Consider the following 23262-nt stretch of genomic DNA (forward strand, 5'->3'; position numbering starts at 1 on the left):
TTTGTTCGTTAACGTTCAGTAATTCCGAAATGTTGATTTTACTTGTTTCTCAATTATTTGCGATAATATGCTCTTAATTTTCAGACACTAACACATCGTTTCACGTGTCTGCGGTACAGACAAATTTAATATAAATTAACATACGAATAATTGATCCGCATCGACTGATAGGGGTATTTCAGAACTCATGAAATTGACAATAATAAGAAACACATGAATGCACGAGAACCGCAACCACTAATCGTCTGATAATAATTGTTATTCAATGATTGTGATTATTGATCAGATTTTTCTGTAAACATTGATCAAGTCCTCAATCACGCGTACAAGCATTATAAATTAGGCTCAATGTATGATCGCTAACGATCTTAAATTTGATACACAGCCAGTGAACATTTCCGATAAAATTAAGTGAAAAATAAATACGCCTCACAAAGCTGCGTACGTTAAGCGTAAATATCGTTGATATAAAATAAATGCAGACAATTGTGTCACTGAAAAATGTTTGGTTAAAAGAATCCGTTTCTCCTCAAAGTTTGATCATTTCTGCAATTGGGTCTATTTCAGTGATTTTTCTCGACATAGTTGGATCTACCAAAAGTACAGTTTTATATTATCCCCCGATGCCTTGTCTTGTTACTAGCTTCCGAATGAAAATAATTTGCAAAACTATCCATAATATGACCGTAACTAGAAGCTACGTAGCACGTGCGATCAGTTGGCACATATTATAATATATCTATTCAGCGCGTGGGTGGCGGGCACGCCTTTCCTCAAATTTATCGACGATGCCGATACAATGTATTTGCTATTTGTCTGTCTGTCGGTCCGTATGTTCGTCAGTGTATGCATTACAGTACCACGCTCAGCCCGACCCGCAAAAGTTAGTACTGAAGTACATGAACTGGGGTTTCACCGGGATGTTCACCATCGAGTGCACTATGAAGATTGCCGCATATGGTTTTAGGGTAAGCCCCTTACCCACCAATCTAGCAATGGCCGGCATTTATAAGTGGACATGGCGTTTCTTCCAGGTTAATTCGTACGGTACGATTGGCACAAGAAATTCAATCTCACTAAATTATGTGATAACTTGTACTTTCGACCAGTGGTAACGGGTATTGACGGTTATTGGAAGAGAAAAAAAAAAACTCACTTGACTCACCGGTCAATATTTACAAAAACTCGAATCACTGTAATCAATCATTCGAACTAATATTCATCAACTTAAACCGACGTGATACGGTGTTAATTTTTCAAAATTACCGCAAATTATCGGAGCTTTATTTATAGTAAGATATTGAAATATTTCCACCTCTGCATAACCTTGTCATGGTTTAATTTTTCAATAACACGAATGAAAAAAAAATGTTCCGATCACGATTATCCGTTGAACATATCAGTATTGTAAGAAAAAGATCTTTCGTTGTTCTATCAAACGAATTAATTCGTGAATGAGCTGTTGAAAACGACCATGTATCAGTGAAACTGAATGAAACGTCACAGCCAAAAATTTTCAGATATGTAAGTCCTGCTTATTAGTGAACGTATAGTGCGTTTGACTCACGCGATACCTATATCTAACTGCAAAACTATGCTAAAGATATGGTATCCCATTAAATATATTCTATTAAAATACACGGACACAATCAATCGAGTATCAAATTCTTAGAAATTTTATGGTGAAAAATTTTCCAATCATCACCTTTTCAGTCAGACCTCAGTTTCCCTTTGCCAAAGTATCAAAATTATTCTCGTCATCCTGAAAATGACACAGATCGTGGTGCATATACGCTCTCATTTATTTATTTACGGGTAAATCGGCATACTCATGAAGTGTTTTTCTGTACGAAATCGAATTTTGTTTGCTGTTACAACGTATTATTAATTGTTTCAAGAATTTAAAGTGAATAATTTGACGCTCGATCTTGATATATATATATATGTATGCTATATATATATATATATACGAGTATACATATACATACACACCTTTACATCATAGATAACCATCAGCCATTACACATAACATCAATCGTACAATATTTTGTGAAAATCCATGAAAAAACCTATTTCCCAAATCACTGTGTAATTTTTCAAATCCTAATTTATTTTCAACATCGTTTTATCCATGAACCTCCCTTGTTACCCCGCATGTCCCGTTGCGTATACAGCACGCTGTGCCAACATGCCGAGGTGTTTTTTGCATGCAGTCCTTTATGTTTGCGTATGAATTACGATGAAGTGTATTAAAATGTCCTTGCCCTGCATGATCTTGTGAATGCAATTAACAAATTATGAAAAACACATCGCACACCTTGCAAGATTGGTTAGACTTGCTAGGCATATCAGGATTAACAATGTGAATATTATCACGTATGGATAAGTTACAAGCTCAAAAATATTTAGCGAAGCGAGTACAGAGTATAAATGAAAATTTTTGCATTTCGTGTGATGATTATCTGATGTGTTCCTGTAGGAAATTTGTTCCAAATGACAAACTGCGTTTCGTACAGGTTGTAATCCGATGTTCCCTGCTCCGGTTGAAAACCAGTTGTCTAAATATTTTGATTGCAATAACTGGTCAGAACAAATCCCCTTCAATACTATTCCGATGTGTGAGATAAATTTCAAATAATGAGAATGCAATAGTTTCGACTAAACAGACTTCACCGTTTATTTGTTGAATACAATGACATTCAAAATGGTTGTAGTCAAAATATAATGATTATCACCGTCTCCCATTAATCCGAAACTAAATGTGACTATTAATATTTTCATAATTTACCGTTCTCGATTCTTTTTCGTAAAATTATTACCTTAAGTGATAGGCTACAAGAAACTTTTTTTTCACATGTCCCGCATTAAAAGTAAAATACCAGAATGTGGATAGCAGTTATCATATCCCATTAAAAATGGCTTGCAGCTTCCGTTGTGTATAACCAAAGAATGACATCTGTCTTCGGTATAATGATTCTGTACCTTGTACTGTTACTAAAATAATTATACAACTGCACGCTGCGCTGTTTTATGGAATTTTCATTTAGACTAAATTCCCTGAGCCAAATCTGGAAGCTCACAACGCACGGTAATCTGAAACTGTTATAACTGAATATATAAAGTCGGATTATTGCAAACAATACGTTGGATTTCAGGAACTGGTTACCTGTTAGAAAAAAAAAGAAAAAAAAACGAGTAAGTCGTCTGCGAAATTCAAGCTCGCAGGATATATAATCTGAATGTTCTGTAATTTTATAATGCAATGTCTTATTTCACTTATATGATTAACCACGACTGTACACAGGGACAGAATCATTTTTCATCAAGTGTTTTCCAGTTTGAGAAATGTTTTGTTCCAACAACCTGCATACCCCTGTGTAATATATTATGCAAGACATTTCCAACTGGAATGTTGTTATGAAATGACAATTCTGTTTTTTATTGCGCCCTTAGAATAAATATCAATTGATGGCAGCAGGGAGAATCATAATAAGAATAAAACAACGCTATCAACGCCGAGTTCAAACCACAATTTTTGTATTTGCACGTCAATCTATCCAAACAGAATTTTACATCCGCTTTTTGAATATATTTTATCCAAGGCGGTAACATAAGTGTGAATTTACAATTAGTAAGCGGACGTAACATGAAACTATTACGTATACACACGTTACTATTTTCAGAAATATCGGATACTGCGAATTGGTTTCAAAAGGCAAGCTCGTATATTTAATTAAAGTTATGAAAAAAAAAAACTAATTTTCAAAGCGACAACTCTGAATTGTAACTAAAAATGGTGGGTGCTGTTGAAAAAACATGACTAATCGACACTTTGGAGCTCCGAAAGTATTGGCATATTATCGGTTGCGAAACATATTTCTCAAATTAAACCGAACGTATTAGCATCGCTGAACCTGTGCCTTCACTCGTTTCTTCTTTTAGAGAATTATTCACTCAACTGATAAAGGAAATATTTAATTCGTGTCTAAGAGCATTTTTTTCAAATTCTGCGATTGCAGTGAAGGCCTAATTAAAGTTTTCTCAACCTATAACAACTTCCGGTCCCGCTGCCATCTAATGATATCCTAAAACACCCTGAAGAAAAAAAAAAAAGAGTCAATTCGGTATACGACAAGAATGCCATAGAGGTATAAAGGGCAGCAAATAGAGTTGTAGTTGGGTGTTACGTTTGTGCGTTGGGTGTGTTTGTAGTATCACGAGGCGCCGCCTATTCTAGTGGACAGCCTGGCCATCATGAACCTGGTCTTCACCCTCCTTTTCTTCATTGAGTGCATCCTTAAACTCATCGCCTTTGGATGCAAGGTACAGCCAAGCTTTTACTCAAATTCAATATTCTTCATATGTGTAACTTACAACAATCGATCGGTGTTTGAAATAAGAAAAGTAAGTTTCATCCACAACACAGTGCACCCTGTAATACGGAAGAAATACATCAGTGCCGTTGTCGCGCTATCAGTTTTCAATCTAAGAAATGAGGTCAGTTTGTCTTCAATTTTTTTCAACAGTAAACATAAATACGTCGACATCTGCATTCTAGATATTTGTTTCCGGTATAATAAGTTTACGAAGATGCTATTTTTATATCACCGTGGAAATAACTAATGGATTGATTATTTATTTATTTATTTTTTTTGATAAATAAAAGCCTGAATATCAAATAGAGCACGAACAAACTTCTCACGTAAAACATTAGTTTCGTAAGTAGCAATGGAAGTATTACCGTACAATTCAGAAAATTCAAGTTTACAAAGATACAACACATTGAGAAGTTATAACAAACTGACCCAAGCTGCGCGATCGTCAAATTATGATTACAACGGTATCCGAATACCAGTTTTTATTGAATGGGAATTGCATTATTGAAAAAAAAACTTCCTCCTACACTACCCTACATTTATTATTCTTCATTCTGTACTTTTCACACATGCGAAACGTCGTAACATAAGTCAAACAACCAGTCATTGATTTTTCCGCTCATCACGTTACACTGGCCCTTTATTGAAAATAAAAACTGCTTCACTATTACCGTAGGTACTTACACAATTACCGATTTGTAGCTGCTTGCTGTCGGCATGGTCTTATATCCCTAGATTACTATAAAGATCCCCATCATTTCACCAACCACTTATCAAATAGTTTATTGTTTTTCATCACACATGCAAAATACATTCTGCACACATATATACACATTGCATTTCACCGTTCATACTTCACACTCTATATAATATGTAAACTTTGGGCTGTTTTGTACACTATTTATCGGTGGCATATGAACAAACGAATCTTCATTGCAAAGAAGGTGCAATTTTCTTATTATTGTCACCAATAATTTAGGCTGTCTGTAAATCAACCATGGAAAGGAATTATAGATGTTGGAAATGATGGTACTGTTAGTGATATAATTTTCATTTATCGTGGCAAAATTCACCTTCTTCTAGTCCTGCGTATATGCTATTCCATTGTACAAATAATCGAACGACAGATACTTTTCAGTGCCTGTTATTACTGTATGATTCCAAATTTTTTTCGTTAATATTACGGTATACTATCAGTGCCATTTGAGTATATAAATTTTGAAATAGGTAAAAAATGTATCGGTGCAACGATTTTGGGAACAAGTGTGTATAACTCAGCAGCCTTTAAATGTGTACAAAATGGCTGCCCAGGTTACGTTAGTGCTTTAACATTTCTTTTTTCGTCAACAGAACTTCTTCAAAGATCCATGGAATACGTTCGACTTCATTACAGTGATTGGAAGTATCGTCGATGCTCTCGTAATTGAGTTCGGGGTATGTAAAGTTGTATTTCACTCACTCGCCGTATAAACCTGAACACGAAGTTCGAGTGAAGACTTGCTTTAAATAGAATTTTCATTTTATAGCAAATCAGATTGTCGATGAAGTCATCGTAAAAATTCTACTTAAAGGAGGAACAATTTGCATAAATTTGAAAAATAATTCGTTTGTTACATGCATAAATATATTTATGTAAAGCAAGGCTTCCTGTAGCGCGGATTAATCGGGAACTTTATAGTCAAACTAAAAGTATAATATATGTATAGGTATATACCCTTCAGTTAAATACATCCCTGGTGTCCTTAGGCTTGAACACAAGCGTGAATTTTCGACGTATAACTTTGATGGTTTAAAGCTTCAATTAATTTTTTTTCAAACTGTAAAATTTAAAAAGTGTTATTTTATTGATCAAAATGCCTGAGTAGAAAAAACCACTTTTTCTTTAACTGGGTCGATGCAAATTCGCACCTGTGTTTTAATGAAGGGTTAAAGTCAAGCTTGTGACTTACTTAGGTGAATGGATTGAACAATGCTTTTTATGAGATTGTGCAGATTGAAATACCAGAAGTAGCGATGCCCGATTTATAACGTAAAAGATTAACCTTACTCGGATTATTAGTACACAACATCTTCTTGCCTCTGAGATTAGCCAGAATAATTATTTACATTCGTTACTACCACTTAGACCACTTTGTTACGATCAACTCTGCACAAACACCTTGTTCAGTTCGTATTGAATAGAAAATGTAAAGGGTATCCTCGTACAGTAAAACCTTTCACACTGTCCTACACGACCAATTTCACCAGGGTACTTCTTTGAAATGCCGTGAAACATTGGCCCGACCAAAAAATGACAAAACTGTGGCTAAAGAACCGATAGTTTGCACTTCAAGGAAATACCCGTGTACAAATTTAGCTGGCATATCCATAACTTAAGAAAACACATTACACTTACATATTCTGAGTTTATTCCTTTATAGAATCCGGTTGTCTTCATCATTAAGTACTTCTTTCCGAAGTCAACCTTGGTAAGAAGCAACACCAACACAGTTAACTACTCTATCCCACCAGTATTTAGCACATGGGACATAGTTTCTACACTCGATCATCACGGACGTCATAACTTTGCGCCAATAGGCTCAAGGCATTCAATCGAGTTAAAGAAATACTTGAAGAGGAATACCTTAATTTTTTCATATTCCGACGACACTTACCTACCGGTGTATATCGATGTACGAAACATTGAGAATCTGATTTAAGTCCTGGCAGAGATAGCAGTACACAAATATTAATACATGTCACAGAACACACCTTGCAATGAAATAACGTACACAAGAGTAAGTGATTGCACTGCGTAATAAAGTATAATAAAGAGACGGAGTCTACTGACTATGAAAATGAATGCTAATTGAAATAAGCAAAGCGATGGAAAGCGAAGCAAGTAACAAATCCGGCACTGACTTTCAATAGAAATCTCAAAAAGAAAAAAAACGGTGAAAGAAACTGAAAAGACACGCACATATTTATCTTGCGGCAAGCACTGATAACAATCCTACACTCATTACGGTGCAAAAGATCCTATTGGCATTGAAACGCCTGAAACACAAACGTCTCTAACTATTAATTTGTTCGTACTTTCTTTTTGTTCTATTTTTACCTTCATTTAAAAGATGGCCGGAAAAATCTTTACAAAGATATTCGGTCTTCTTTCGCAATCGTTACGTTTCTATATATGGCTGGTTGAATTTCATGCCAAAGCATTAACTTTGATAAAACGTAAAGGCAATATTAGATTATATTCTATTCTGTGATGAAAACTTTAGATCCTGAGGAATTTAGTCAATTCAAGTGTTATCATAATAATTGTACTCGTTAACTCAGTATAAAACATAATTCTTGTACAGTAGCTTCATTATAATCAAATGAATAGATTTTTTGCCAATTTGGGAGCAGTCAGTGTTTCTTTTATTATCAATATAACGTTTGTGCTGTTATTTCTTTTTGATATTGCTTCATTAAATAAGTCTCTTCGTTTTATTTGCTATTAAAATTCATATTGAACTGCGGGCAGTTCATCATTACTGAGAAAATCCAACATTCCAACATTCGCACAGCATCGTTAATTATGCAGCATTGCTGGTAATCCCGGAGGATTTCACTGTACAATCGCAAACAAATATTCAAGACACCCACACACCGACATTCTATTTTGAATAAGAAGTACTCACATAAATGGTTTTAACCAATTGAGTAGCGGGAATTGATGAACAAATTTTTCCCGTAACAAATTTTTTGAGTGATCGGTAGTTACGTTCTTCCGTCAAGAGAGCTCGACAATCACAATTAAAATAATTCTACAACGTCGAGACGATTCTTCTTAAATTATACAACGCTGAAACCATGAGCGAAGAAGAAATTAAGTACGACTAAAGACAAGCGCACGTCCGTTAACTCGGAACGTTATAATACGTTAGATATTTACTATACAAATACTTGAAAGAAGTCTTCTACACATCGGTGGTAACTTGCATGTTTTCCAAGCAGTAGAATTGCTCTTTTACTTTAACAGACACGAGAAAAAAAAAAAAACTTTCCTTTCAGGTCAGGTAATATATATTACACTAGGCGCTTTATCATGCAATGTAGTTGTTGTCCACGTATAATAGTATAGTGATTAGTATCCAACAACCTGAAAACCTGCGTCCGTGAAAACTAGAAATTTTCATGCTGTGAAATGCCTCTCACGATAGAAATAATAATGATTGAGTTGGTAAAATGAATAAAATCCTTAACGATGCTTACATCCTTGCATTTATTTCCCACGGATTGATCCGGGGCGTAGCTAATTAGACTCCAACTGTCTTAACCGCGCGATTCTAACATGCATAAGGGATCAGAAGGTCTTGAGGCTGTCTTTGACTTAAAACTAAATATGCAGACATCGAAGTAGTAAGAAAGGATTAGAAAACTGATTTATACGCAACATCTAACTGACACGTATCATTATATATACATATCAATATGGCCAACAAAAATTATCGGGTAACTTTCGTGTTTGGTAAAAGTCGAAACCAACCATAAAGACACATATTGGTGTACATCGTGTAAAGTAACTAAAGTCGTCTGTAAGTATCATTGAGCTAAACTGCAATGAAACCAACCAATCGCTGCGTATTCATTAAACAGCTATAGATGTAATAGATATTCATTTTAGATACGCCTGATATATTAAAGCTGAAAAATGAGTTTAACGTTTATAAATCTTTCTGTCGCTTCGCTCTAGTAGTCTTATCTCAATGTTGTGTGCAAAATTTCAACGATCTTTTGCTTTACATTGATTTTTAAGATCTACTCGAGTGAAGTCTGTAGATTAAAAGAGCAAGAATTTTGTATGTGTTTCTGAAGTGCAATTTCCTCTGCCCGTTACAGGAAAATTTCATCAACGTCGGCTTTCTGAGATTGTTTCGAGCTGCAAGGTTGATCAAACTTCTACGGCAAGGATATACCATACGAATTCTCTTGTGGACTTTCGTACAATCATTCAAGGTGAAATTTAAACGTCATGCTCATTATCCTCTATTATATAGCTTTTATAATAATTCAACTTCGAGACGTGAATATGTGAAGATTAATTGTAGACATGGTCTGCAAGTAGCGTCTAAATGCTCAACTACATTTGTGCCAATGATTATAAAAGATAAGGAAGACGATACCTGCAAGTTGTATTGTACAAGTGGAGGACAAATTCGAGCAAACATTGAATAATTTTTATATCTATTCCAGGCCCTGCCGTACGTTTGTCTTTTGATCGCCATGCTGTTTTTCATCTACGCGATCATCGGAATGCAGGTAAAATACTTTGACTCATGTAACGCGTGTATTTCTATAATGTAATAACAAAGTGCAGAAACTCGATTGATAAAGGAGACTCAATCAGTCTCGCCCGACGATTTCTGAACGGTTCTTTTACACGGTATTTTGTCTGAAAAAATTCATACGCTGTGTTATTGATTAAAGTAGGAGGTGCACTAACTCACAACCTTCAATTTCAAGTACGGTGAACGATTACGTCGAATTTCAGTAGCTGATCATTTGTTTTAGAGAATATCGGAATAACCTGTGCAATTCAATGATACTTACGAAGTTATTATGCTTTGATGTTTTATGTTGAACAGATTACGTAGAATCATTGAAAGTGTCGGATACGAACCTGTTGTAGGTTGTTTGAGTTTTACATATTTTTCCATTCAATGATATAATTTTTGTAAATCAAATGTACGAGTGATGTTGTTCATCGCGATTGTACGTGTTGTTGGAGCATAAAATTCGATGGCAGCGCCCAAAATCAAACAAGATGCCAAATGTTGGTGATATCATATTTTACCTCTATAGGTATTTGGAAATATAGCCAACGATCCAGCATCTGCGATTGATCGGCAAAACAACTTCCAATCATTCTTCGGCTCTCTATTATTGCTGTTTCGGTGAGTCGAGCAGCTAAACGAGAAACAAGTGTGCGGTGTTTTACAAGTTGAATTTAATTGATGAAACAAACCCAGAGTCAAATATTGCAGCCCAGAAAAGACATTTTCTCCCCTATAAATATTTAGTCACTCTCGCGAAGAGTCACTTGTGTAAAAAAATTCTACCTTAACAAAATAACGTGGTGACACTGATGCGAGTCACATTGGACATTTGATATTTATCGTATCATGTTCGTATGAAGCGAGGCCCGACGATTAAGCTCTATCACGTTATCGTCATAATAAGCACCACACGTCAGTCCAATGAAGAATTGTATTTCGAATTTTCATTACTCATGAGTCATCAATAATTTCGGTAAGATTGTGAATTACGAGGTGAATAATTTCACAATATCTATTGTATATACTGAATGATGATTAATTAAGTGGAAGTTGGCAAAGAATAGGTAAGCAAAAAATTTAGAACTCCAAGACAAGAGCAGTGGTTCTCTGTCTATGTCCTGACTGGAATTTAGTTCGGGCAATCGTTAAACACAATCAGTCGCAAGCAACTTCGGGTTTGTCGAAATGACACTCAACACGATCGTCAATGCTTACGCTTTGCGTGATTGCGTTTAACGATTATGCGAACTGAATTCGAACCAGGACATGAGACCCGTTGCTCCTGGCCTAGAGCTCTGAATTTTCTGCAACCTCATTTTCTGTCAACTTGCACTTCACTGATGATGAGATCGAACTTTTCGAGGCTGCATTGAAAGTAAGGCGAAAGAAATTACATGTTATATTAAAGGTAGCTAACTCCTACGTATACGCGTATACTACTACACTGCATCGTAAGCATGGTTTGACAAAAGTAAGCTGCTCGACGTCTTTTAAGCGCTAGATTGTTGGTCAGCTAGTATTGCTTCCCTAACGGGAATCAATTAATCAAATTACTAACCCATCAAATACGTACAGCTGTCGAATCCCGCAGTATTAAATGTGCACTATCATACCTTGAGATCGTAAACTAGGTATTGTAAAATAATTCTGTAACTACAAAACGTTGATGCAGTAGAGTCGGTTATTTTTGGTATCAGTTATAAACGTTGTTTGTACTATCTGCAGGCAATTCGATGTTCCGATAACTTGTGGTTTCGTTCAATCTGTAATTGAGACTCTGCTGCATTTACTCGCCAATGAGATTCCCGTAATTTTAGTTACATTTTTGGATAAGTCTATGAGTTGTTATTACAACAAAAATACGAAATGGCTGTATCATGCTTATTGTCTTTCTCGACAAACATCCCGATGAACCGATATGCAAAGTTTGATCACCAATTGTGCGTACTGGTTCTGGGATAGAGTCCGGGTGGATAGAGAAAAAAACTGTAACATTCATTTTTTCTCTAAATCATGAATTTCAAGAGTGTTGCCTGGTTTGAAAGTTCATTTTTACCATTCAATTCACTAGCGGTTGGCCCAGATCTGTTTGTCTTCGGACTAAATTGAAAGTGAAAGATTCATCGAAAGTGAGAAGACAAAACACGAAACGTTTTCTTGGGTTAAGGGTGTAGGAACTAGGCAACGCTTTTAATATCCGTCTGACAATAAGTATGAAACGTAATTTTAACTGTGCTCCAATTCCGAAAGTATGCGCTGTTAACACTGTATGGGTTTTGGTTTCCCTGCTTATCTGGTTAGGTGTTTGGTAACATCAAACTGGATTCTTCAACAGCCATTTCGAAGCACAACAATTTCCAAAGCTTTATACAAGGACTGATGTTACTGTTTAGGTAAGTAACCGTCCTGTATTCAGAAAGGCATTTATTTCGATTAGCAGTTTTTTCTTTCAATTGCGATCTTTCCGCAATGCTTTTCGAATATCCGTTTTTTCCTTCTGCTTTACATTTTTATTCAACGATAGTTTATATTGTTGCGGTCTTGAGCACTAGAAATATACGTACATTATTTGAAATCATAACAACTGCTACTGTAATTTCTGAATTCATTTGTTGTTGAACAGTTCAAGACTGTTCCAATTCCTACCATGGTTTTCATATTTTTTAAATACGTTGCCATTGTTGGTAGAAAATGTAGCATTATGGGATCGTAGAATTTATGTGGCAAGTTTACAATTTTATTTCTAACGAGTAATCCATAAAGAGTTATCGTATAAGTATTATATTTCTGGATATTAGCGTACGTTCCGCTAATGTGAACGAATCATCAATTAATCAAGTAGTCGAACCTCGTTACTAGGCTGATTGCTTACGATGCTTATACTTTCGACTAACGCAGTAGGAGGGTGTCAAGCTAAAAGAGTAACTATATTCCAATCTTCCGGTACAGAAAATCGATCAACGATTCATGAAACATTAATTTGGGTCGCAATATAACCCTACTACTTTGTCGGTTTGTTTCATTTCTTAACTCGGTGTTCTGAAAATGTCAGATTGAGTAAAATTGTAATCGTATAACTTGTCGTACCTTCAGATGCGCTACCGGCGAGGCATGGCCGAACATTATGCTGGCATGTAAGAAGGGCCGTCCGTGTGCTCAGCCAAAAGAAGATAATGCTGCGGAAGGCTGCGGCTCAAACCTCACGTATGGTTACTTCGTCTCGTTCATCTTCTTTTGCTCGTTTCTGATGCTGAATTTGTTCGTTGCCGTCATCATGGACAACTTCGACTACTTAACAAGAGACTCATCCATATTGGGCGCCCATCATTTGGATGAGTTTGTAAGAATATGGGCCGAATACGACCCGAATGCAACGGGAAAAATACATTACACCGAAATGTATGACATGTTGAAAAACATGGATCCGCCTTTGGGGTTTGGCAACAAATGTCCAAACAGACTGGCGTATAAGAAATTGATTAGAATGAACATGCCGGTAGATGTAGATGGAAAAGTTAACTTTACTACGACCCTGTTTGCACTCATTCGTGAAAACTTGAGCATCAAAATGAGAACAGGCAAGTGTACATTTCTTTCGATAATATCTATTTCACGCAAGCGGAAACACGTAGAGCTCTTATGGTGTTATCGAATTTCTATTATCTTTTATCACACGTGAATTAAGCGTAGATACTTGCGCAATTTGTTCGCTATCTAGCAATCTATCAAACTTACGTGAAATTCTTTCACTTTTTTCCCTAAATTGTGAATTGGTACACGTGCAGCGGAAGAAATGGATCAAGCTGACGATGAGCTCAGAGTTACTATTCAAAACATCTGGCCATTGCAAGCACGGAAAATGCTGGATCTTTTGATACCAAAGAAAGATGGTACGAGCTTTTGTAATTTAAACTACAATTTAAATTCAACCGAATAGATAATTGTGTATTAAGAAATCACGAAAAATATTTTTCGCAAGTATAGTTAGTATTTCGCTAACAACCACAGCAAACTCGTTAATTTGATTAATTATTTACTTTGTCCGTAGAACTAAACAAGGATAAATTAACAGTGGGTAAGATATATGCAGCTCTGCTGATCCTTGAAAGCTGGAGGACAACAAGGTTTGGTCAAATAGAAGCAACTGGACCACAGGTGAGCCCTTAAGTCGAATAAACATTCAGTATCACATTAAGCAGCGTCTTATCTTATGAACTTGATCATCTTTATCAAAATCCCCTTTTTACCGAAAAAAATGATGGATCGCAATTTTCTGTGATTATTTTTCATTGTGAATTTCGCAAACTAAAGAGATTATTTGGGGGTAGTAATCTATGAAATTTAGCTGAAATCAAGAAGAATGAATGTTTCTTGTTAGCTTCATCGTCGTAGAATTTGACAGCCGGTGCGAAAATTTTTGCAAAAGTTAGCAATCCTCAAGCTCCCGTAGATTATAGACAAACCTTGAGATCGATTTGTGTTTGTGTAACTATTTAACGCCAATACTTACTAACCAGTTTTGTATTTTGGGAAAATTCTCTTCACCATATGCAACGTTAGCAATAAGAACTAAACTCGTATAGGAAACATCAGAAAGCAACACCTCTTCTGTCCAGATTATTTATTATTAATTATGTGGTGATAAAATTTCTAATTGCCTATTAAAATGACACAGATACGACCGACACGTGTCGTTTTTTTGATTCAATAAAAATGGCGTAGCTGAATGCCCTTGTCGACTATTTTTCCAGCTCGTTAACTAAATAACACGATTAATATCTGAACACAAATCGATCTTTGATTCCTGTTTCTCAAATTGTAATCATTCCTATGTGCTAAGTAGTGCTGAGATATTTTTTCTGACATTATGTATACATATATACCTGTATAAAAACTGGCCGTGTTTCGTGCGATTCATACTCCCATTTTGAGTCTACAGGGTTCAACGTATAATTTTTCACCTTAAATTCAGGAAATAAGCGTATAAATACCTATTTATTAAGGATCGTATACATGGTGATCATTGATTTAAATGAGAGGAAATAACTCCGAAAGTCAATATCTCAACGAAGGTGGATATGAAAATTTGCATTATTGATACACTTGTCAATTCTCTGTCAATTCCGATCAGGGCCGAGCTTTCCGATGCTCTCTGTTGTTGAATTGTATGGATTATAAATATACGCGAAAATCAGACTTTTATGTCAGTCTTCGTCGTGAAATTACTTGGTGCAGCTCATACAAATGAATCAATGAATGCCATTCATTATTGAATGGCAAAAATATATACATACATATATATATAACAACCGTATTAGATGTCGCAAGTTCAATTACTGAATTAGTAAATTCGAAATGATATTTAGATTCTTATTGTTGTCCCCCTTCCTGAACGATTGATTGATACTATACATCACTTGTCGGATTAGAGTGTGCCCCCAACTTTTCCCATGACGTATATAAGTACCAACTACAAAAAAAGGTTAGATAGAAAATTCACTAGAGAAAAAAAGAATGATGCTTGGAAATAGCCATGAGTTTTAATCCTTTTTTTCTGGTAATATTTGACTGGCTGATCAGACGTGATTCCAAACGTCGTTCCTTTCATGAATGTCGTTTTAACATGACGGTATCGGAGAAGTGAAATGTTATTGATTGAACTTTTACTTTCGAAAACTCGGACTGTGCGAGTTGTTGGTATCTCTATAAATATTCAGACGTAATGTCGGACATCGAATTAAGTTTTTTAAGTTTAGAACAGTTTCGAATAATATCTTTCATTTCTCTGATATTGGAGATTAATTAGGGGGCCTTATTCATATAGTCAATATCCGAATAAGATCTCACTGTTAGTTAGGAGCAGCTGGATGAATACATAGAGTTACTAAGAATAAATTTGACATTTATTCTAGGAAAGTTAAATTAAACGATCGAATTTAGATAGTGTTGGTTTGATGTATAATTTGTCACGCAAAACATTTAGGTGGTGAAAGCTCTCAATCATCTTTGTGTGTGTTTTCTGTTTTATTTTCAGAATGATAACGATCATATCGATAACGATAATGCCGGGCAAAGTCCTGCAGCCCAGGCGGTAGTACGTTAATTTTTCTCTTACTTCTTTATCCTCGCACACTATTTTATGCATTTTTATCTATTCCTTTTAATAATATTTCGTAGCCAAATGTAAATAACATCTTATTCAGACTTTAAATTCTCAAATTAATAGCTTAAGTTCCAACCACACAATTATACGAAAGATTATATTTTCCATTTACAAACTAGAGTAAGAGAAATTTTCTTATACTTTATTTGTAAGCAATTTCGTAGGTCCTCTCCTTACAATTAGTAATAACGATACTAACCGTTGCTAGACTTGACGTAACTAATGGTGACTCGTCTGAGGAAATAACACAAGCTTGGTGTTCGCAGAAACCGATTTACGGTCAATGTTAATCAGATTATACAGTGCTTCAATATTGAATACGTCTTTATTTCTTTGGTTCTTTGTACGTGCGGATGAATTAAATCTCGTTTATTTGGAAATTTCTTTGATGTTCGTGAATAGCGAAATAAGAATGTTAGATCTAATCTTCAAATTTTTATTATTCTACTTGCACATGCCTCAATTTCGAATCAAAAAATTATTTATCTTTTCCAAATTACTGTGATTTATTTGGAATTCTCTCACGATGAGACGTGACCTATTTTTGCGAAAGAATAAAAAGATAAATTATGCAAAGTCTTCTTACAAGTAATCGTAAAAATTTTATCCTAGAAATGTATTCAGCTGAATAATTTTCTTACATTTGACTACAGTGAAATAATTCACAATTAATTGTTCAGTTCGCCATTAAACCCACGTTAGAAGATACCATTTTCTGCTCCAATATGCCGTACAGACAGTAAAATTCACAAGGACTCGGTCATTTTGATCTTCGAGTTGCGGGAGGATAAATGGTATTTTCACTACACAATCATATTATCACCCTCAAATAAATTTCCAATTTATTGTACATTCTTATTGAGTTGACTTTTTTTATCATTCAGTTATTTAGTTTCTAAAATTTAAATCATACTTTTATGTTACTAATACAATTGAGAGAGCATTATCCCAATCACCATTTCAATAACAAAGCTGTTTTGATTTTAATGCAGAATGGAAAAAGTATAATATTATTGTCCTAAAATTGCAAACAAGTTGCAGGAATGGTGGATGTGATATTTCTAGATTTACTCATTACAATTTTTAAACTCTTTGCGCACCTTAGTAAGAACTAGATAATAATCAAATTCAATATAAAATAGTAACTAGATAATCCCATTACAAAAAGACTCCCGTCGAAGTATATTCTAAATGTTGTCCAATTTTATATATCATATACGTAAAAAATAAGAAAAACATTATATCATATAATAACGTCAAATCCAGTAAATTTCTGGATAAAAGCAAAAACAATGTTCAGTTATTGATCGAGTGAAGTCTACCCATATAAAATAAAAGTTTTGAGGTATATATGTAAAAATATTTCAGTTAAATTTGATAATCGGCTAATTACGTTTTGCTTCGCTGAAAGCTAACTCCGGCTGATACAATTTAAAAGTTCAAAAATATACAGTTATTACAGCTACAGCTAGTACAAACATATAATTTCCTGTTATATTTTCAGTTTACACTGTAACGATTTTCTGAGAATTGGCATTTATCACTGTGATGAATAAGCAAATGATATATATAATTGTCACACAATGAATTTAGTTCACACACAAATGGTTTCGAATAGCAGTGTGAAAAACACAATAGCCTCCATTATACCCAAAGATGTAATCCATCATATACATGATGTGGACTTTCAAGTTAGTCTGCCTTTTGCCTCAACCCAAGTAGATACACTTTGGACATCATGAAATAGATACAGATAGCGATACTAGATCGACTTTAGAATTTTCCGTATTTTCACAGCACTTTCGATTTGCCTAGATTTTGCTGTTACCTCTAGAAACATATTCAATTCAATAACACTGGCGTACCGACGAAGCAATAAAAGGTTTGTTGTTGATCATCGAACGGAAATTCCACAAATCACATTCACAGTGCGATTTTCGATGGTTACAATATTATGCAAGTCCACAGAGAATGCAATTCTTGAAAATTTGGTGGTGTGATTCTAGAGATTTTTAACAGCTTCTGAAAATATGAAAATAAGTATTATATATAGTTAGAAAAAAATTTGAATAGACCATTAACGAACTATATAGAATTTTTTGCTTGTTTTCGTGTCTTGATACTTAGAATACATTACCATTATTCTGCTAATGCGAATATCCAGAAATTAAATAATTAGTGACTTAAAAAATGATTGATCATTACTCTTGAAATTATGACTGCTTTTGTATTTTAAAGTAAGAATATTACGCGAACGTGTTTATAATTTCAATTCATTATTTTGAATGCATTTTCGTGTAACTATAATATTTAAAAATTATGCATTTTCCATTGCGAATGAAAGTAAAACTGACTCCGTGTTTTCTACGCAACTTTTGACGTACGTAATTAAGCGACACACAAAAATTCGACTACATTTCAACTACATTATTTTTACTATACTTTACGAAAATCCTTACCTCAAATTTACCGTAAATATATAGATATACCGGTGGCCATAGTTTCGTTTGTACTGAAATTCTGTGAAAATGTTGGTTATCCAATTAGCATCTGGACTAGCATTCCCATGTGATATGGTTTACTAACATTTTTCGGAACTTAAACGTGAAAAGTAAAGAACAACGTCTAAGCACCTGTAGGCATGTTCCCCAAATTACATCCCCGTGTTTGTGTGTAGGTTCGTTCATATATTACTCTGTGATTGGTGGCTACTTCTTGTACAAGCTTGCGTTTACTTGTACCTAACATTGAACTTGTATTGTACACTCATTTATCCATGTTTCTTACAACGTTTTCAGCATTCACGTATATGTCTAAACTGCAATGTTGCCAACATCGCGTTAGCTTTATTCGACATTGGGAATTGTGCAATTAGAAGGTATCACAGATGTTCATCGATTCGTAAAGTTTAAATCAACATTTAACTGTATTTCAATATTCGATTTATTTTTAGACAGTATTTTTTCAGGCAGATTGTTGTGTCGCGGTCGGTACAAATACCCGAATTGAATCTAACGCGACATTGGTAGAACATTGAACTGTGCATGTTTCATTATTATTTCTTAATTGCATTTGCAATATCTTATTAATTTGTATGTACTTGTATTATCTTACAATATCTTGACCATATACCCAAACACAACTTATAAATTGAATCCAATATAATATTTAACTTAACAAACATATACAGGCTTTGTAAAATAAAATTATCTCAATCACAAAGGATTGTACGGTATAAATGTAATTTATCTGTGCCGCGATTGTAATTCTGAAACCCGGTGACAAAAAGAGAAACTTTTGATGCTGAGAAAAAATCTGTCTAGCCTCATGTAAATTTTCCATAACAATGAAATTATTGTCATTATAGAAAAATGAAAATACATACGATCGTACCCGGGGCTGTTGATGCAAATTAACAATACAGCACCAACACCAGTAGTTCAGCTTAACATCTTGTTCAGAAATCGTACTTACACTTTGCAGTTACTGATCTCTCCAATACGTACAAATCAAAATAGATGCGAGAGTAATGAATTCGTTTCCAAATTACCATCACAAAATTGATTGAAAAATTGCGTAATTTCCGGCATTTATACGGTACACCCTTGCGATGTAATAAAAAATATTTAAATAAATAACATTACCTTCAATTCACACTCAGCACCGTCACACTTTGGCATGGTTTGAGACATTTTTACAATCTCTTTCAAACTCGACTTAATCTTTTTCACTTTTAATGCCTGGGGGATGATACGTTTATGGTATACATATTATATCGATATCGCTATTGGGTAAAGCCTGTATGTGGGTGAAGGTACCATCTCGTGACGGGTAAAGTATTGTGACTTTGACACGGGTTTCGCACATTCGAACAGCGTTCAACCTTCTTCAACTGTCTCCTGGATATGGCCGGCGTCAACCATACTGGAGGAAATAATCACGGCACGCAACCCGGTGATAGCCGAGCTAATAGCTTAGAGCCCCCGCCAGGACCAAGCGGGGACTTGAGAGGGGAGCGCAGAGAGCTAAGGGATGAAGAAGAAGGGGCCCTAGGGGCTCTTGCTGCCGCCGAGCAAAGACGACAGCGTAGCATCAGGTTCGCAAACATTACACAGCCGTACGTGCGTTTGTCGCCTAACAAAATCGGCCTAGTGCGTCGATTTATATCGACCGACCGAGGTGATTAATCGATCCGTTCTTTTCTCTCCCTCAGGAACAAAAAGGTGAACTGGATTGTGTCCCATCCGTACGATAAACTAGGCAGCAGCGGAGAGAGTAGCCAGGGAGGGGGTGGGAGTGGGGGTGTAGTTAACAACCTCGATCGAGCTCCCGAGCTAGAACCGTTGTTAGCCGAGCCCTCTCAGGAGTACCTACGCTACGATAACAGCTACCACCGACCCTCGTACTACCAACACCACCAGAACACCACTTTCGTACCTCGCTCCTCAATCCGTTACCTCAAGGTCTCGGTTCCAATCCTAACTCAACTCACTCTTTCGTACTGTCGAGTCAATATTTTCCAATTATCAATTGCCGTTATTTCTTCATGATAACACCCTCGTTAAATACGTACCATGTGTGTATTCTCTCTCCAAATTTTTGCGAATACCACTTAACAATGATGATTGATAATTTTGTTAAGAGTATTCTGATCAACGCCACGAAACATTCAGTTGCCTCACCTTTAATCGGTAGTACCACACCGAATAGTACAGCCTTATTCTTTATACGCTATGCCGATTGAATACCAAAGCAGATTTATCGTACATGAATTTGTATGTTAGGTATAGATTCTAGAACCAAATACTACATAGTTTCTGTCGATAGAATTCCTTTATGTTTCGTATAAATTTACCCAAAATATTATAATTACAAGTAGATTCTAGACCAACACGTCCGATCGTTTTAGGGAAAGTACAAATGTAGACGCCATTTCAATTCTATGCAGCTAATCGTGGGCTTCGTTAGTAACATGTGACGAGACTTCCAAAAATTGAGTTATTGATGTACGTACAGTTGAGGATGGCGGTACAAACGGAATCGAACAACGTAATAGTAACCGCTGTGTATTCCTCAGATCTAAATAGTACAAGACGAGACATAAACCCTCAAGTTATAGTACTTTTCGTCAGGTATTCATATCCACCACTTACACTACCAACTAGATGTGTAGAAGAATAGAAATTGTCCCACCCTTCCCTAGCTGCTTTCACCTTCATGGTGTTAGTGTAATTATGAATATTATTGGATATATCTTTTTACCTTGTAAAAGGTCCCTTTATATGCGAGTGGTAAGTATGGGGCACTTATGCGTTCGACACTAGTGATTTCAGTGATTTGACTCATTAATTATTACCTGATGCATGAGCATGGGAACGCATGACATAGAGTTTCTCTTATACATTCCAATTTTAGTGTTCTATACTACATTACACTGAGAGTATACATGGAAATATTGTCAGTCGTTTGAAAAGATTTTGAACATTTTATATACAGTGTGACTAATCGATCTGTATTCAACGATATTGTGCGAGACAGAGCGGTTATACAGTTAGCTGGATGTTTTTGCTCCATTTTTATACCATAAATGTCGAATCATCCGATTAAAGAACGCGCGATTTATGTAACGAAGCGTTTGTCCGTGCTTAGCGGCAATTAAATTAGACTTTTCAAAACCATTCAAAAGACATGACATCTTCAAACTCGAGGCAAAAGGCGTGATACTAAAGTTTATGGCTTAAAAGCTGTTCTGAAAAAAAAGTTGAGACATCATTTTGTAAGTCAAGATTTCGAGCCAATTACAGATCCTTCCTCTTTTTCCTAGCATGCAGCAAATGACGGAACGTATTCTCATGATGTGATTTCTTTAGATGGAGCTACAGGACGTGGTAGTTAGCGAATCTCGAGCTGGGAGCCTTGAAAGTTTGACGCATCCTGGCGAAAGGCTGCACCCTCATCATCCAATATCTCAACAGAGACATCATTCTAGGTCACCCAGCTTAAGGTATCCCTCTTCATCCTTCAGTTACACCCAAGATTACGCTTTCTTTGACTTGGAGGAACAGTGTTCGATCTCAAATTAGTTTTGGAGCTAAATGTTGTCATCAATTTATAGAAAACACTCTCCGATCTTGCATAGATCGCCATCGCCCAGACGGCATAGATACGATCATCGTGTTCATCATTATCACGAGGGTCCCGGATTCAGCGACACAGTTAGTAACGTCGTTGACATTCAAAGGCACTCACAGCATCCACATGGCTCCCAGTATAATCATCGGCATAGAGTACGAGGTGAGTGCGTTATTTTCATTGCACTGCTCTCTCACATGGTTTTGTCTTTTATTTTGTGCTACAAATTGTATTCTTTTGTTTTTCCATTTCAAACGGATGCGAGACTTTCAATTATTCGCGCATTATCGTAAGAATTGATCGTAAACTGGTCTGTTTGACTTGATAAATACCAAATCAAGATCTACCGAATAGTGGGTACTTTATGACATAGTCGAAAATACAAATGATCCATGGTGACACGTATATCTTCACCTGGCTCAGTCGTTACGATTCGAATAAAAGTATCGAGACATTTCACGTCGAAGTTGTTTCTTTTTTCGTTACGTGAGAATTGCACATGTTTCATTGAAGCAGCGGGGAAGCTTTAATTGTAGATTCATTGTTTGATTTTGTCTATGAAGCGGGTCACGTCACCATCCACAAATAAACCATGTAATTTGCCATACATACATTAGCACCGCAAATATAATTTTTGTATCACGGTGCTGCTACTTAACAAGGTTTCCTGAAGTAACTTGAAACAACTTGCATCATTCTCTTGAGCATACGTTGGAAACTACCCACAATTACAAACATGTTTTTTAAATTAACGTCTTGCATTTAATTCGTACAAATGAATTGTTTAGTTAACAATCGGTTAGCTAAATTTGATCTCAAATTAAAACTGATATTTGCAAAGTTGCTCAACGTTCCTTGATGTAATATATTGTTTTATTTTGTTCTGTTTTGCGCTACATAGACTATTACGACTTCTGCAACTATTACGACGATGGTAATTTTACTGTTTAACCTTGGCATTACACCTTTTATCATCTGCTATGTTTTCTATTTCCAATCAATAGTCGCTCATCTGTAAAGTTACAAACATTGTACATACCACTTAGTTTAACATGTCACGTAAAAATATTACAGTCCCAAGCATACAATATGAAAAAAAACGGTGAAATTACTTATTCAAGAATCCTTTTATTCAGTTACTTATGCTTACGAAAAGACTTGACAATCCTCAGTAACATTATCCAAATTCCTTTAATGTGAAAAATAATGTACACACTGTATACACATATATGCACAAACGAATTGCATGCGGAATTCGTTAATGTACTAACACCGAAGAAATGCT

The 23262-nt window shown here is 35.5% G+C and overlaps 1 protein-coding gene across 7 annotated transcripts in view; it reads left to right on the forward strand.

Annotated features, from left to right (window-relative positions):
- Nucleotides 1-23262, forward strand: part of LOC107224197 (voltage-dependent calcium channel type A subunit alpha-1) — a 117555-nt gene that overhangs the window by 89777 nt on the left and 4516 nt on the right. For 2 of the 7 annotated variants that reach the window (XM_046734467.1, XM_046734468.1), the window contains exons 20-33: nucleotides 858-968; nucleotides 5727-5810; nucleotides 9246-9362; nucleotides 9600-9665; nucleotides 11984-12075; nucleotides 12776-13260; nucleotides 13468-13572; nucleotides 13731-13837; nucleotides 15717-15776; nucleotides 19721-19941; nucleotides 20059-20308; nucleotides 21716-21849; nucleotides 21961-22139; nucleotides 22879-22911. In XM_046734467.1, the coding sequence (XP_046590423.1) occupies nucleotides 858-968; nucleotides 5727-5810; nucleotides 9246-9362; nucleotides 9600-9665; nucleotides 11984-12075; nucleotides 12776-13260; nucleotides 13468-13572; nucleotides 13731-13837; nucleotides 15717-15776; nucleotides 19721-19941; nucleotides 20059-20308; nucleotides 21716-21849; nucleotides 21961-22139; nucleotides 22879-22911 (2044 nt within the window). Of the gene's footprint in view, nucleotides 1-857; nucleotides 969-4212; nucleotides 4324-5726; nucleotides 5811-6796; nucleotides 6845-9245; nucleotides 9363-9599; nucleotides 9666-11983; nucleotides 12076-12775; nucleotides 13261-13467; nucleotides 13573-13730; nucleotides 13838-15716; nucleotides 15777-19720; nucleotides 19942-20058; nucleotides 20309-21715; nucleotides 21850-21960; nucleotides 22140-22878; nucleotides 22912-23262 lie in introns of all 7 variants that reach the window. The other 5 variants (XM_046734470.1, XM_046734471.1, XM_046734466.1 and 2 more) reach the window with 4 other exon arrangements.

Source organism: Neodiprion lecontei, chromosome 3 (assembly GCF_021901455.1).
Source record: "Neodiprion lecontei isolate iyNeoLeco1 chromosome 3, iyNeoLeco1.1, whole genome shotgun sequence".
Lineage (NCBI taxonomy): Eukaryota > Metazoa > Arthropoda > Insecta > Hymenoptera > Diprionidae > Neodiprion > Neodiprion lecontei.